General features: G+C 32.2%; 1 protein-coding gene and 1 long non-coding RNA gene across 12 annotated transcripts in view; one reads left to right on the top strand and one right to left on the bottom strand.

The window, feature by feature from the left end:
* Positions 1-17604, top strand: part of LOC146997260 (inositol polyphosphate-5-phosphatase A-like) — a 202156-nt gene that overhangs the window by 105448 nt on the left and 79104 nt on the right. For 10 of the 11 annotated variants that reach the window (XM_085816251.1, XM_085816255.1, XM_085816253.1 and 7 more), the window contains 3 exons: positions 6189-6273; positions 9861-9956; positions 15135-15210. In XM_085816251.1, the coding sequence (XP_085672377.1) occupies positions 6189-6273; positions 9861-9956; positions 15135-15210 (257 nt within the window). Of the gene's footprint in view, positions 1-6188; positions 6274-9860; positions 9957-15134; positions 15211-17604 lie in introns of those variants that run through there. The other variant, XM_085816252.1, reaches the window with a different exon arrangement.
* Positions 14931-17604, bottom strand: part of LOC146997261 (uncharacterized) — a 29022-nt gene continuing 26348 nt past the window's right edge. Inside the window, exon 2 of the long non-coding RNA XR_015040982.1 lies at positions 14931-16163. This is a non-coding gene — a long non-coding RNA (uncharacterized LOC146997261). The remainder of the gene's footprint in view (positions 16164-17604) is intronic.

Raw genomic sequence — 17604 nt, 5'->3', positions numbered from 1 at the left:
GTTCTATGAAATTTCAATTGTCTGTTTTTCTGCTCTAAAAAGTTAAATTTAATGTTTAACCATATTTTTCTGTAAATGCAAATAATCAGCTTTAAGTAAATTTTGCTGAATAAATTTCACTAAAATTAAAACATTTTCAGCTGAAGTAGAGATTACATGCAAAGCTTCTGAGAAATTTGATTGCTGACATTGAAGTGATATTGGGAGTTGTTCTAGGTGTTGGGAGGGTGTGTTCTATTGTAGTATTATAGTCATTCGTACAGAAATGTCCTGTCATATATTTTAGAGATGCCTTGGTCCAGAATTTATATTCATGCTATATTGCATGTTTTCATGAAACTTTGGTGAGGGAAGTGCTTTTCTCCATGTAAAGGATTCTGATGCATGGAAAGAGTGTCTAACTATAAGCTTAGCAGGGCATTTTCAGGTATAACTGAATCAAGGAAAAAAAAGAAGGCGGGGAAGCAATTCTGTATCTTCCATTCTACTCGGCCAGTTGCTGAAATTCAGCTTGCATTTTTTATGTCTTGAAAGCATAACATAAGATATATATTTGATAACATAAGATATATTTATATGGAGTGTTATTCTAATATACTTATTCTGACATAAAATTGGAATTTTTCTGAAAAAGCATGGCAATTTTTTTCCATATTTCAGTTCTAAGACTCAACTTATGTATTCAAATATCGAATTTTATAAATTGTGATCAGAAATTTAAGGAAAAATTTGAGAATTAAGTTTTGCTCACTTTTTTTACATTGTGCCAAGAGTAATTCACTTGGAGAACTTCCTAGTTTTTGGCAACATATTTCACTTTTCTTTTCATTCTTAATCTGCCGAAGTCTCAGTTCTTCTTTCGTAGAAATATTTTTGCCATATATTACATTTTTTAATCACTGTTGAAATTTATTCCCTTTTCAAATTTTACTGAATTGCTTTAGATATAGTACTGAATTATATTCCTTTAAATAATTATGTAAAAAATTAAATTTTATACATTTGGATTGTGTAATTTTAAGTATTTATTAATATAAATTTTTCAGTGTTTTTTATTTATTTTAACTGCATTTCCTTTTAAAGAGTGCTTTGTGAACCAGTGTACACCATGATGCATTTAAAAACTAGATGTCTTAAAAAAAGGAAATATAGTAAGCACAATTCGTACGTCTTTCAGTGAGCCGTTTTGGAAGAATATATAAATGAAAAAGATGATAATAGAATTTTAATTTAGGAGGAGATGCATATATTGTTTATGCGGTTTTTCCATTGCCTTGTCTTTAAACAATTTGTTATTGTGACTTTTTATATATTATTACATTTTTATCATCTTACTTTTAAGTTTGTTAAAATGTTATGCGTATTTCAGAATAAGTTTAAATATTTCATTTTTTAAATCATAAGAATTAAATAGTGTAATATAAAAAAAAGAGTTCACAAAAATTATTTTTGAGTTTTTAATACTTTGCCAATTTTTTTGACACATTCTACAAATATGTCTGCTGTCATTCACTTTTTTGGGCTGCATATTGTCAGTAGTTGTGAAAGATCTTGGTTTTTGTAACATTCTTAAGAGTAGTCTTCTATTTTTTCCTTATTTGCTCATTATAAAATAGTGAAGGGATTTTCACCGTGATACTGAAGGTCTTCAGAGGTGAGGTATTTTAAAAACTGGAGAAGAAAGAAATGACTAGTTTCATCAACATTGTAAATGATTTTAGATGGTATAAATGTTTTTTACTTGATTGTTGAACTTTGGATAAATTCTTAATCATTTGGCTGAGACATCTTTGGGTTTTCAATTTAAGATATAACATTCTGTGACATATGTAAATTTATACAGCCCTTCAGTGAAAAAATAATCATCTTTTGCATTCATCCACAAAGTTGTATCTTGGCCCTTTTCAGTTTACATAGGCCCATTTGCTTAACTACTTGATGTGCTACACTGCCTGAAAATTTTTAATAAAATACGGTTTGAACATTCAGATATTTTGCTTTGAACATGCAACTTCTCTGAAATGGATTTTCTGCAGTTGTTCATTCTTCTAATTTCCTTCTTTCAGAAATATTTGTTTTCAGTGTTGACACAAAAACATTAGTTTTTAAACAGTTATATTTCCATTAATTATGTATTCTGGCCAAATTCTCAAATTTGAATTGTATCTTTCAGGAAGACCACCTTTCATTTTAAAGATATTTCACTTGCAGATTAAATTTCAAGCAAAGCTCATTGGACATACTATTGAGTTAAAACCTGTTTAACAAATGATAGAGACTTGTTTTGGGCAATGCTGTGAGAGAGGATCCACTATCCAATTCCAACTCAATGATATGTTATATATCCAATTGCAACTTAACTTTGTATATATTGTTTATTTATCTATATCCATATCATGTACAGTATGGATGTTTTGCTGACACTCTAGTGAGCAATCAGCTATGTTGTTTTCTAGGATTAAGTGAACTGTGAGTGCGGCATAGAAAATATTCCTAAATTGATTTGCTTCAGAGAGGCAAGAAAATTCTACCTCCAGTTTGAAAAGCAGTTATTCACTGAGCTCTTGCGCCTGCTGAATTTAGTTACTTTGTTATGTACAGTAATGGGTATAAAAAGCCTCCCCCCCTTTTTTTTTATATTTGGGTTATCTTGCAGGTTTTGGTATTTTTGAAAAGAATAATCAATAAATTTCATCTCTGATAATGCCAGTTTGCAATATATTTGAGAAATATTCTAATTAGATTCTTAGGTGTTTGTGGCAATAATTATTGTTTGTTATTTGTCTTGGAAGGGATGCTTTCTAAGAAAAACTGCTATGTATTCACATTATTTATGGAAAACATCAGCCTGTATGCCAGAAGCCAAATCCAGTATAAACTATTAGAATTCAGTGGATTTAATTGCTTGGCCTCTGATTGATGAAATATTCTCATATAAGAGCTGTTAGTGATTCATTTAAATATTATTATTTGCTGGTACTGTGCTTTAGTGTCTAAACTGTGAACCCAACATATGTGCATGTATATATGAAAAGTATAAAATAGATATTTATAGGTGTACATAAAAATAGAAATCTGTTTGAAACTTCATTGAATGAACTTTGTAACTGCATATGTTTCTAATTAGCCAGTATGAAAATTTTTAACATCAGAAAGAGAATATTAATGTAGTTCATTTATTTTGTTATGGGCTATCTCATCAAGGCTGTCTGCCCACTCTGGAGGTCTCTGTAAAGAAAACTCACTTATTGATGTGTTGGAATTTATAAAAATTCACTCACTCAGCCAGTTCAGAAATAAAGAAGTCAGATCAAACTCTCATTATTTTGTGCTTTTTAGCCTCTGAGGCAAATAATATATTTCTATGAAGGTTTTTAATTGTGCTCAGTTTATCAGGACCACTATTTCGTCTAATCACTTTGGCGAACATGTGGGTGTCCTGAGAAGAATAGTGAGTTTACTTTAAAGTATGTCCGATGAAATTGTAGAAGATATGACAAAGATGGGAAGGATTTAATTACCCTTTATTCTTCATGGTTTGCAGCTGCTCCCACACTTCAGGATACAAAGACCAGTACTTGTGGTCTGAACTAAAAAAATAAGAACTTCAAACTAACTAAATTTAAATAAGAGCTAAACTCAAATACTATACAAAGACTAGTATCACTAAGATTGGCCTTTTAGGTCTTTACGTATGTAATACACAGAATGCGGGAAAACTACAGTATGTCTTCAATATCAAGAGGACTAAATTTCTGGCCTGAAAGGTGGACAGCAACTGACTGAAAAGCGTGCATGAAATAAGGTGGCGAGAAGTCTCTCTCTCTCTTAACTCCTTCTTGGCTAAAAGCCACAACTTAAATACTTAATAGTTTGCAAGCTCAATTTGCATACTAAAACTAACCGCGTTTATTCTGGCCGGAAGTGGAAAATAAGAGAAGACACTAAAGTTTTAAAATAAAATAAACTTTAGTAAAACATAAAATCCTTACAAGTTAATTGGCCTCACATATGATAATCCCATATTTTTTGAAAGATTCTAGGACTAAGAATAACATATTATGAAAAAGATAACTTATACATTCTACAAGGAAGATAGTTAATTTATCTAAATACCATACTGTAAGGAAAGCAAATATATAAAGTTTTATTTCAGAGGTTTGAAGTTATTAACTATTGAAATATATTCTTAAATGTTTAAATAGATTTTCCAGAAGATCATTTTCAGGAGGAAAATTATCATATATTCTTAATATTATAGAATGCCAAATAGCTCATTCATTTGGGTAGTTAGCTGGTGAGTATTTCATAAGACATAACACCTATAAAATCTGCAGATTAAAAAACCTTGCATTCAATCAAATTTTAATGAGCTGAATTGAAGGGACTTCTTAATCCCTTCAGTTCAAGGATGCTCATCAAAGTTTGTATGAATTGAAAGGACTATGAAAAATTTCGTGCTGAAAAATTGTTTGACTAATTACATTTGAAGAAAATCTCGGATTCTTCATAGATATGCATATAAGTATTTAATTAAATAATAATGCTTTTTAATTAAATAATAATGTCTTGGGCATAGTAGTAATGCTGAACCTGTTAAAGCATAATTAAAAGCAAAAAGTTAATCATAATTAATTTAACCTATGATATTGTGGCAATTGAAATGATATAGGCATTCATGGATTAAGTGATGCTGACATAAAACCATACAGTTCCATTAGTGAATTAGATTGTACATCTGCACTTGAAAAAGAAACGATAATTTTTCCCATGATTATGACTATATTTCTCTTTCTTCCAATGATAGAAATATCTGGAAATGTTATTAGTGATGCAGTCCAAATGATATTAAAATATTACCTTTTAATTTCTGAATGGCAGTGTTTCAGATTTCTTGAATCAGCAAAAAGAGAAAAAGGGAAGCAGTTCAGGTTTATTTAATTACAAATAAAAATGTAGGAGATACTGCTGAAATAAATTTTCTTGAAAGTGTGTTTTTAAATGCTAAGAAGTGAAGTGAAGGTGACTAATTTATTCAAAAGACCATGGAAATGCAAATTACTCCACATTTATGGATTGTGTGAAGTTGGTGTGTGACATGACCTCAGGGATTGATTCATGACTTTTAGGGATAATATCAGGCTTCAATTGCTAGGGAAGGGAAAAAGTCAAGAAGCGGTTTCATTATCATTCAAAAACAAGTTTTTCTTATTAAATTCTGTGCATTGAAGAAATTCGCTTTATGGAGAAAGTTTACATTAAGTTTCTGTACAATTTGTGGAAAACATACTATGTAAGTACTGGAATTTATTTTAGTATATAATAACTGTTCATTATAGAGAAATGCCGCAAATGTTTGTGCATCCACATAAAGATATTTCAAATGTATTTGACAAAGGGCATGGTAAATTCATGAAGAAGTCTGTTTCTTAATTTAGCTGCAAAAACTTAATGGTCATTCATATCAGGCAGGCTTTATAAAGCATGCTTATTGTTGACTAATTAATCTCTCATTTATAATTATTAAATATTATTTGTAACTTTACCACCCTTGATGAGGGCCAGTAATTTATTTTGTTTTTAGATATTGCAAAAGAATAGAAAAAATATAAACAAAAATAGAAAAATGATGAAAGGAGCAAGCTATTCAAAATATAGGAAATAGAATGTTCTTATTCTATATTGACTGCATAAACACAATCATTGCTGTTCCCCCCCCCTTGTATACAGAATATAATTATAAAAAAAAGTTTTTGAAAATAAAGGAGAACAGTATTCTTTCTTGAGTATTTAAAAATAATTTCTGATATTAGCATTAGTTATTGAGCATAGTGTTATGATCCTTTATGTTTGTTTATTTTTATTTGTTCATATTTGAAGGTTACATCAAGTTGGATTATGCATTTTGTTCTTTTAAATATGCTACTGTGTATATAGTTATTTTAAATTTGTGACAAATTGATCAGTTTCATATTTATAGCTGAGGCATTTACTTTTATTATTTTTTATTATACAATTTTATGTTATTATTTCAAATTTCTAAGACTGTGTTACACTAAAAAAGTTGTAATATTATCTCATAGCCATTTTGCAATTTGTCTTGAATGCTTTTTTGTTTTTGTTTTGTTTTGCTTAGTATCTATTTTAGATAATGATATATTACAAGTTATAAAACTGATATATTACAGGTTTTCTACTGACCAATATGAGAAAGTACCATTCTTTATTTTTGGAGACTGTAATTTTTGCCTAGATACCAAAGATGCAATACAGGTAATTTCTTCAGAAAAATAAGTTTGCATAGTAATTATAACATTTATATGTTAGATAAATGGAAATAATTATAACAAGATAGCTAAACATTGTTTATTCTGTACTTCTACTAGCTGTTGTTATGTATTAGAGTTATAATATGTATAATCTTACAGTTACATATTTTGCAGTAATATTCCTCTAAAATATCTGAGACACAAATTTTTGTAGTTTATAGTTAGTCATGCAAATAGAATATTCAAATTCGTTAACAGGTATCTTAGTATATATTATTTTCTAAAATTGAAGGAATCTACAAGTAACATTGAACTTGCCAATTTAGTTTGAGTTTTACATAGTTGTAAAAAAAGTTTTAATTTCCATGTTTGCAGAAGAATAATGCAAAACTTTAAAAAATGAGCAAGAGCTTCAAGTTCTAGTAATATATATGTTTCTTGTAATATTAGAAGGTGGAGTGAACATAGTTGTGTATGTTATTTGAATTAATTTGTTGAGGTTTTTAAAATCTTAGTGATAAAATCACTGGTTTACAAGGGAAAAAAAGCTGGTGATAAAATCTGAATGTGCATATTTTCTTCCATATTTTATTTTTTGTTTACTTTACCCTCCCCCCAACTCCAATTTTTTTTTTAAATGACCAACATAAAAGTTTCGAGAAAAATCAATTTTTATTTATTTTTAGATGTATACAAAACAGCATATTTCACCTTTATACTGAATGTATAATGGCCTACCATACTTTTCCTTTCCTTTGGAAATTTTTCTTTAAAATTTCAAAAGGTTGAAACAAAAAAAGGTTCAAAAGGTACCATTGCTTGCTTTTTAGCATCAGACATGAGGAAGCTTCCACCCTTGTCCTTTCAATTACTGCTCTCAGATTGATTTTGAGTGAAAGCAACAGCTGTCTTTTTCTTCTCTCTAATGAATTCATCTAATGTGAGCTGTTCATTACTGTATGTTATGGACAGAGATCAATCTCATTATTTAATAACCACACCATGTAGGTGTCTATGCAAACTGGAATTTCATTTGCAGTAACACAGTTAATATGTAAGACTTCAGAATTTTTTCGTATATTAAATGTGCCCACCAATGGGCGAGCGGTAAAATCGCTGAACAGTGGCAGGTATGACCTGGGTTTGATTACAGGTGAACATGCTAGCTGCTTGGGCATTTTCATGATTTTCCTCATGTGTAACGTGTATATGAGCCAGTTTCCCTTAAAATGTTCTCTACAATGGCATCCCTTTAGACAGATAGCCCTAGTGTGCTTTGCCATAATCAACTAAATCAAACCATATATTAAATATTGACCTCTTTATGTTTATCATTTGTGTGTTGCAACACAAGCTAAAATATTAAGAACTTTATAGTCAGTAAGGAGACTTTTGTATCTGCAGATGTGAAAAAACTGAATTCCAAAGAATAGTAAATGACAGGTTAATATGTAATTAAGTGAAAATATTAATTCTGTTGGTGGAGATTTCCGAAACATAGGGAAGGGAAAACTACTGTAACACAGCTAGAATTATCTATGATATGTGTTTTTCATAATAAACTGAATTGCCTGTTTACTTTTATTCCTCTAGATTAAGTATTACAAAAGCCATGTTCTGAATTTCCTTGATATATCCAGAATACTAAAAAAATCATACTTTTGTTGGACCATGTGTCAAGAAATGCCAGCTAAAGGTGCTAAAAGGTGTTGTTAAATAATAAATTAAATATTACTACCATCTGAGTCATCTCAGCCTAGTATAATGATATTATACTAGGCTGAGATGGCCAATATGTATTTTGCTTATAGGTCAATGGATAGAAATGGATGTATGTGAAATTGAACGTAAGATATATGTACTGCACTAGCTATTTAACACATCTGTCTATGTCAAAAGTGCCCAAAATGGAGAAGTCTTTCAGTCCAGATGTAATAAGTATGCACAACTAGTGTTTATCTCCTTATAGAGACAATTACTAGGAATAGGAGATTACAGCCAGCATGTAGAATTTCCACACTGTTTTTTGTAGTTATGTTCTGAAGGATGAGTTTTTCCATTGCGGGTATGCATATGTAGGTATATGACAAGCCATATAGCTTTATACTGTAAAACTATAGTTCACTATAAATGTTTGCATTGGTACTCTTTGATTGGTCTTTCTTTCTTCATGACTTGACTAGCGAAAGATATTCCGAGAGAAGATCTTGTCAGAACTGCAGTTTAATGTTCCTGGTGTTTCAACATATTTATTTTTATACAAATGTTTTAATGATTGAAGCTAATATGTATCCATATTCTAACATATTATTTTATTTATTAACAAGTTTTATGTACTTGTTAATAAATAAAATAATTCTATCATCAAGTTCTACTTATGATGCTTCTTCCCTAAAATGTATATATATGACATGTATGGAATGGGCTGAAATATATATACCCAATAACACAGGGGTTCTCAGCTAGGTTGAAATTTCCCCTTGGGGAAAAATTTTCATGGCTCATGTGTGGGATGTGGTCAGCCATTTACTCTTTAACTTGTTTTAGTTTATGTATATAAAAAATTACTCTTATTCAAGTTTTATCAACATTTTCTATACTTTTGGTTTAATTAAAAGAACATTAAAAATAATCTAAATTTAAGTAGATGTATATGCATTTTTCAGTTTTGGAGTTGCATGGGGCAAAAAAACTTGAGAGCCACTGCAGTAATGTAAGCTCAAAGTATACCCTCGTAGTTATACCACCATAATATGAAATGTATAACTCTTTCAAAAACGTTTGTGGAAGAATCATATCACATGTATAAAACTTGCAACAACTGAATTTTGTTGTTAGAGGATGTTAGTATATTCTTTATAAAAGACATATGTGAAGTAATATCTTGTGGGGCAGCATACACAGGTGATCTCATGCAAATAGAAATTAAAGCATCTTTTGACTATTTAGTGTGATGCTGCATTTTGTAAAAAGTGTGCTCGAATGCAAATACTTGTGTTTCTTTGATCAGAGAAAAATTTTCATCAAACCACAACCTTTTTGGAAAATGTTTTATCCTCCAACTCCATTTTTCTGCATTATTTAAGTGTTTCTGTAAGGTCAGCATTTCTGGATAATACAAGCTATTCAGTATGATATAATGGACTGTCTGTGATGTACATGTAAGACAGGCATTCTACTAATGCTTCCATTGAAGTGAATGTTTGTACATTCAAGTTTTGAAAAAATTTCTTGGCTGCAGTTATCCCCCCCCCTGATATTTGCATTCAATAATTTGTGGTAAGGAATAAAAAGTTTTATTATTTAAAAATAATGACTGAGTCATTTCTTAGAAAATACTTCCATGCTAGGTGTTTTAAACTTTGTGCCTGTCATTGTATGCAGGTGGTTGGCACTTATTTATGTTTTACATTTCTGAAAATCAAGTAAGCCTTATATTTAAATTTTAGTGATTTAGATTTATAATTAAAATCTCGGTAATGTTTTTATGTTGATTGATTTTAATATTTCTGTATATCTTTTTCCTTTACTCTTTAATTGAATAATCTGAATATTTTATAAGTTCTGAAATTAATCAAAATTATTATTTAGAAACTGACCAACCAAGCTGTTCCTGTCTATGTCAAAAGTGCCCAAAATGGAGAAGTTGAAAAAATGTTGTATAGAGATCCAGGGAATGAAAATAAGGTAAGTCTTTTATCCTCACGAGCAAAATTTAAAATGGAAATAAAGTAAAATTTCTGCTAAGATTCTGCAATATCCAAGGTGAACTTCTAAATGTAATGTGCAGTGTGCATCAGAAAAATGTATACATACTTTGAACTGTCATAGAAAATTTATTTTCCTACCTACAAAATTAAATTTCTAAGAAAACGTAATGTTATGTTTCCTCAGTAGGTAACAGCAGTCATTGATCTAGCTGTACAATCCAGTTAGTGTCAAGTGAAGTAACATCAACATAGCAGACATATGTTTGAGCTTTCAAGAGCAGATGCAGGTTATTAAGTGGTAGTGAAAGTTTGAAAATATTGCTGTAGTTCAGAGAGAGTGGAGGTGTGAGTGTGGGACTAATCCGCTTTCAAGAGTAATAATTACATGTGTACAAGAAAAATCTAAGGTCCGTGGAACAATGTGTGATGTGCATAAAAGCTAATCAAGCCAACCTTGTATGGCTACAAGTGATGAATCTTCATTTGTGGTGCTGGAACTGTTTCAACATTCACCAAAACCAATCGTCAAGCAAGGCTTGCATGAGAGTGGTGTAAGTGCTAGTAGTGTGCTATACATTTTGAAAAAGGGCAAGTTTAGGGTACATTCCAAGGCTGGGGCAACAGCTAAGTGATGATAACCCTAATCGCTGGGTACAGCTTTGTGAACGAGATCAGAAGGTGCTTAAACGCGATTCGGGGTTTATGGATAGCATTGCTTAGTCAAATGAGGCACAATTTAAACTTAATGGAAATGTCACTACGCATAATTGTGTGTAATGGATTGAAAATAATCTCCACGTTACTGTTGAAAAGCCGTGAATTTTCCTGGTGTGGTTTGTCTCCTAAGGTATCATAGGGTCTTTCTGTTTTGAAGGTACTGTAACTGGAGAAGAGTATTTAACATTGCTTGGTGATTCCATTTTCCTTGCCATTCTTGCAATATGTGGTAATGATAGGGTATTACCAGCAAGATGACACCTCTCCTCTACATAGCATGCCTGGATCAAAATGTACTAGGACATTTTGATAGGGTGCAGGGAACCAGTTGAGTTCCGTGTATGCTCTTCACACCTTACGCTGCTTGATTTTTTTGTATGAGGCACAGTAAAAAATGAAGCGTATTGTTGTTAACCATGCAACCTTGACACACTTGGATAAGATTCTAGTAGTTTGTGCAGAAATCCCATCAGACACTGTAGTGCAAAGCACAAGTCAATGGTAATTCATACTCTGAAATACTCTCTTTCGCAAAAAAAATCAAAGCACCATGGAGGAAGTGGTTGTTTTTGATGAAATTGAATATGTATATAGCTCATACATAGATAATAAAATAATGAAAAAATTAAGGTCATAGTACCTGTTCATGGCTCACAGTCACCCACTGAATGTTCAAATTCTATAGTACAGTCAAAAGTCGTTAATTCGGAGAGCCATAATCTGGAATAATCTATAATCCGGACCTCAAAGTTACAAACTTTCTGCGCATGCATCGCGTTTACACGTGCGCGTAAGACCTTTACGGCTGCGAATATGCGTGTGCGCATGCGCATAATACGTTTACGCATGCACGTTTAATGTATAACGGACGGCATAAGCTAAGCTAAAATGATCTAATTCAGTTAATGTTGCAGATTGCATTGTTCCTTAATCTTCAAATTGGATACGGCTTATTATTTTTTGCAGACTGTTAGAGCAATTTTATAAAAGTAAGCTTGAACTTTCGATTATGTCAAACAGAATTTCCGATATATATTTACTAATATGTACAGGATCTACAAAGCAAAAGTATGTTTCGAAGTCCATTAAACAAAAAGTGGAATTGCTGCAAAAAATGGAAAAAGGCATATCCTTTGTTTCTTAACCATTCCGAAATCTGTTTATCAATTTCATGCTGCTCTGCGGGGGGGACATCGCAGCGCGCAATGAACTGGAAGTTGATTTGTCAGCACTATCCTTATCTTCAGGGCAAATGTTTTTATTTTATTCGGCTTATAATTCCTTACTAAATGTAGTATTTCATCTCGATGTATTCCGTCTTTGATATGATTTAAATCAAATTCCTTGTCATTATAAATACCACAAGTACACATCAAATAGTTTTCTGGTTGCAATTTTCTAATTTCGACTATGCTTAATGTATGCTTTACGCATGTGCTTGTTGAAAGAAATGTTTAATAAAGTAAACAAATAAATATTAAGCTTTTTTTTGTAAATTTTGATACCCTTTAGATCATAATTGTTCTTTATTTCATAAATAACGGTTTCATATTTTTAATTTTATAATTTCTGCATGCCATTTTACCAGATTTAAATTGGTGATCTATAATCCAGAATCGCCGAAGTCCCGACGAGTCCGGATTAACGTTTTTTGACTGTAGTTGGTCGAACCGCCCCTGGTGGCAACGCATGCTTGAATTCGTTGAGGCAAGGAGTGGTAGAGATTCCTAATGTCATCCAGCGACACATTTTGCCAGGCATTCATCAGTTGTCACTCCAGATCTGCGATATTTTGTGGTGCCCGAATCTGGCGGCCTACTATGTCTCAGACATGCTTGATTAGTGAAAGACTCATGATTCCAACTTCCTCTTCCCCCAGTGTAGGGGTCCACTAGCAGCCAAGTAATGCTGAACACTGGTAAATTGGTCTTGAGTTCAAATTCCGTTGAAGATGGGGCATGGCTGCATGGGTGTTTTTGTAGTTTTTCCCATGTATAATGTGTATATGAACCAGTGTTCCATAAAAAGCCCTCCACTAAGGGAAGAAGGCATCTCTTCTATCTTGGGCAGATAGCTCTTGAGTGCTTTGCCCAACCAGCCCCCCATGTAGCAATCATCCTTCAGTACCCTCTTCCTTCCTAGTCCTTGAATTGAAGCATATGTGCTTCAATTTTCTTACAGCTTCTTTACATAAAATATTCTTCATAACAATGCAGCATAAATAACAGTATTCTATACTATATTATGTATTGATATGATTATTACTGAGCTCCATAAACATGTGCAATATTCTAAAATTTTAAGTTATTAAATTATTTTAAGATTAATTATTAATAATTTTATTTAAGATTATTTAAATTAGATTTTCTAAAGGCATTTCACTTTGATATAAATCTTTCAGTTCTAGTTAGCAATCCCAGTTCCAATCCGTCTTGTCTTTACCCTCAGTTTCTAATGAAATTATTTGACAGCTGTTTTCATTTTTCATCATCAGTAGAGGGTGCCAGCAGCTTGACATCCTTCTTATCATTCTTATTGCCTAATCTTATTACTGCTTTTTCCTTCATCATTTGCACTTCTGCAGTTGAAGAAGGAGTTTCTATATTAAACCTTCAAAACTAGTCCTGTGAATTTATAAATATTGTGCTAATTCTTGTTGCTTTAACTCCTGCAATAATAGCTATTTGCATGTCATTTTAACTCGGATACACTTGATTTCACATATGTAATATTCAATTAAAAACTCTTCCTTGCCAAATAAGATTTAAAAAGCTCAATAGCTTTTCCATAATTCTCTTTAGAGAGCAAAATCTTCCAATAAGCTGGCGAGTTCGGTTTCATGCATTGAAATAAATGATCAAATTTATCCTCAGAATTAAGAGATTCATATTTAAAGTAAACAATATTTTCATTGCCATTCTGTAAAAGATAAATTTAAAGCAATGCAACAGTATTCGTATTCAACAGATACACAGTTTGCTTCACGTTAGTGCCTTTTCTGCTTAAAAACTGCTTTCTCTATAGAAAACAAATCATTTCTCAAAAACAATGAGCAATCCAGACTTTTTTAAGGTTAGTTTGAAATTAAAATAGGTGAAAATTATGCAGGATACCTCTGTTTTATAAGGAGGACTTTGCTGCTGAATAGTGCAAATTATTATGAAATAAATGCTGTACATCTTATATGTATTACTTTGTGTATTTTGACTTAAAATGTTGTCTTTAGAAATTAAAGAAAATTCTGATCAGGAACAGTTTTTCCCTTTCATTATGAAAATAACTCGTACTTTTGTACTTGCGTAGATCTTAAAATGTTTCCCTTTTTTTCAGGTAAGCTTTTCATTAGTTTTAACATTATTGATAAATATAAATACATAACATGAACAATAGAGTTAATTATTACTCAAGGAAAGAATATCAGCTATAGAACTATGATTAAAAACAATAAAGACAGTAGGAGAATAATCATTAGGATCACTGGCTTTCTTTAGTTCATCAAAAAAATCATCTAAAAAAATTAGAATGTCATTATTGTCTACAGAAACATCAGTCTTTTCTCTCAGAAACTGGGCCATGCCACCAAATGTTACCTATTCAATAAAATGTCAGCACCAACTCTCCTGCTGAGATCTGTGAGATTTTCTTTCCCAGGGCACTGGTATCACTTAAACCCTGTATTTCGTTAACTCTGTTGGCAGCAAATGATTTCTATCATTTTGTTGTCCTCTTAATCCAACAGAGTGATTTTTGAATCCGTCCAAAAAACACCAAGGAGCGCCTTTTTTTAAATGCACCATTTCCTTGACTTTGCTTGCTAACTGAGCGGCAAGCAAAGCGCCGAATAATTCTAGTTTTGGAAGAGTGATTTTTCTTAGTGGCGTCACTTCACACTTGCTAACCAATAAATTCACTTTGTTTGGGTTGTTTACTGTATTTGGTATTTTAGATTTTTCTGTATTTAACAATTTCGAATGAAGATGTTTGAAGTGTTTATGTACTTTTGCATTGCTGCGAAGTGATTGATTGTAACAGAAATGCATTTCTAATGAAATTCGAGGAAATAAGTCTAAAGAAATTGCAGGGATACAAGAAATATAAAAAAATTGTCTAAAGTCAATTCCTACTTAGATCAACACAGAAATATTTTAAAAATACAACAAAATTTTAAATATGTGAAAAAATTATATTAACATCAAGTGTCATGAACTACAACTTTAAAAAAATGTATTTGAACTTCAGTGGACGAATAGAAAGTATTTTATTAACAATTGAAAATTTGCACAAGATATTGGTTGAGTGTGAGCTGATAGTAGGAATTTTAAAAAGTAAAATTTCAATAGTCAGTACAAGGCAGTCGCATGGTGTGCACATTATATATTTACTATGAATTTAATTGAAATCTTCTCTAACAAGTTTATTATTATCTATTTCAATGCAGATTGAATTTGAAGGTGAAACCACTGATGGAAACTTTGCTCTTGATGACGTCACCTTTTACGATGGGAACTGTCGAAGTAAGTATGATAACACATTTTTATGCTCTTTTTAAATGCAGCTAAGATGCTCTTCCCTATGTCAGTCAGTAGCGATATCTGCCGTGAAACCTCTGGCAGCCCCCATTAAAATTTAGCCTTTGGAAAGTTGTCAGAATTAAAATCATAAAATGAAGTGCAGTACAAGTTGTCAAATGAAGAAAGTCCATGGTTTCACCGGACGGACATCATCAGCAACTACACTAGTGCGGTGCAGGTATTTATATAAAATGTCCTGTCGAGAGTTGAAAATTTGCCGTAAAGAATGCACGGGGTATGTCCACTGGGATAGGCGAAAATACAAGAGTATTCCACACTTTATCAGTTGAAAGGAGTTTATATATTTAAAAGTTGGTCCACTTTCCTCTTTGCCTCAGAACTAAACTGTTAATTGGAGAGTGAGAAATATGGCATTTTTATCATTCAGATATCAAATCATTATAGCATAATGTGGCTAGGGTACAAATAGGGCGCAGCCTCATCCACCTAATCGACAAGATTTTATGACAAACAAGGGCTGCGCCAGGATAGCTTACAGCCTACAGCCATTTTTAGGCAGAAGATGGGCTTTTTCATTTCCAGTGGCTGGGGATCCATTGAAAAACAAGCTCCGAGCCAAAAGCCATTGCATTGGATACATTTATCTTGGTCTCTTCAACAAGAAAGTAATCAGTAGGTGTATGAGACAACTGCCCACTCGGGAGTGAGCAAATATAACTGCCTTGCTAAAGTTAGTATCAGGTACAAGAAGATTTAAAATTGCCTTTCCTGTGGCAAAAATCTCTGCGTCGAAGTTAGAGGCATTCAGATCAACAGAATAGGATTCCGCAAAATATCCTTCACAGTACAACCGGCACCAGTATTTTCCTTACGTGCAGTGTCATCAGTAGAAATGTGGATCCACTCACAGCTAGGGTTATTTGTAGCTATAACTTCTAAAAAAAAAATTTTAAGAGCATCAGGAACTGCCTCGTATATTTTTTCAGCCATACCAATTTCAAGATTACAAGTAGGAGCCCTAATAGTAGGAGGAGAGAGGCTAAACTGGTTAGGGTGGAGTAAGGTAGGCGTGATTAGGTATTGCAATTTCGGACCAAAATTTCAATACCTGCATTTTTTGTAGGAGAACGTTTAAATGTCTTAACAATTTTTCAAACTTGATTTAATTATAATGAACTTGATGAGTTAATATTTCATCCTCATTAGCAATATCTTCAACAATTACAGGGTGATTATAATTAAAGTTGCGATATCAAAACGCTGCTCTAACTTTAAAACTACCAGTCAGAATGACTGGATATTTTACCAATGGAATCTGAACCATCGTGAAACAATTGAATTTTGTTTAGTGAAGGAAAAATACCATATTTGCCGCCGCATAAGACGCACTTTTTGTCTTTGAAAATAGGTCTGAACAATGGAATTCGTCTTTATACGTCAATACTCAGTTTTCGATTACATTTATTTCTCAAAATTTCCTCTATTCGGAGTTGCACAATCTTTTGTCTTGTTTTTTGCAGAGTATGGGAACATTAGTTACATAAAGTTCATTGAACCCGCATGCGCACATATCGACAATCACAGCTGAAAACTTTCCAGTTTTTGTGAACGACTTTTAAGCGTGTGAAATTTCTACTGTTCAGTTATCTTTCATTTTTTGCCAAGTTATAGCTAAAAGAACCATTGTCCGCATTGCTATAACATAACATGCAAGGTACGTGTGATTGCGTATGGTAACAAGACTATAGATAGGCATTTCGGGCCACCCCGACTGATAAAATGATAAGAACTGTGAACTGGGATGCTGTGAAACTAAAGATAGTGTTTAAATCATTTAAGAAATGTGGTATTAGTAATGCACTGGAGGGTACAGGGGACAATTTGTTGTATGAGGACTCTGATGCTGATTTAGAAGGTTTCTATTGACTTTCCAGTTAGCTCTTGAGATGAGTATCTGAATTTTGACGAAAAAAATTAAAAGATGGTCTTTCCCAGATAGATTGGATATTTGCAGAAATTATCAATTTGTATTACTTTATATTTAAAATACTGTAAATTCATTATAATGATCAGTGATAACGTTTTATCCTTCAAAAATGTGTATAAAAAAGGGGTGCGTCATATATGCCAGCAAATACGGTAGTTAAAAAAATGTGCCGATAGATGGCATTGTCAGGGTTTACATGGCTGTTGTAGAGATATGGATATTTCAAGACTTGTCATGCACACCACAGATATAGCTGTGATAAAAATGCAGAACGTTAGCGGAACACGTAATGCTTTGCTTAAATGCTTTATTGTGACTGACAATGAAGGATCGCGCTCTGCTCGTGAAACTTTTCTATCAGAACGGTGACTCTGCATTAACAGCTATCA

Source organism: Stegodyphus dumicola, chromosome 5 (genome assembly GCF_044657685.1).
Source record: "Stegodyphus dumicola isolate Sdum_Otavi_A_Nest chromosome 5, ASM4465768v1".
NCBI lineage: Eukaryota > Metazoa > Arthropoda > Arachnida > Araneae > Eresidae > Stegodyphus > Stegodyphus dumicola.
This window is presented reverse-complemented; position numbering and strand designations above follow the sequence as displayed.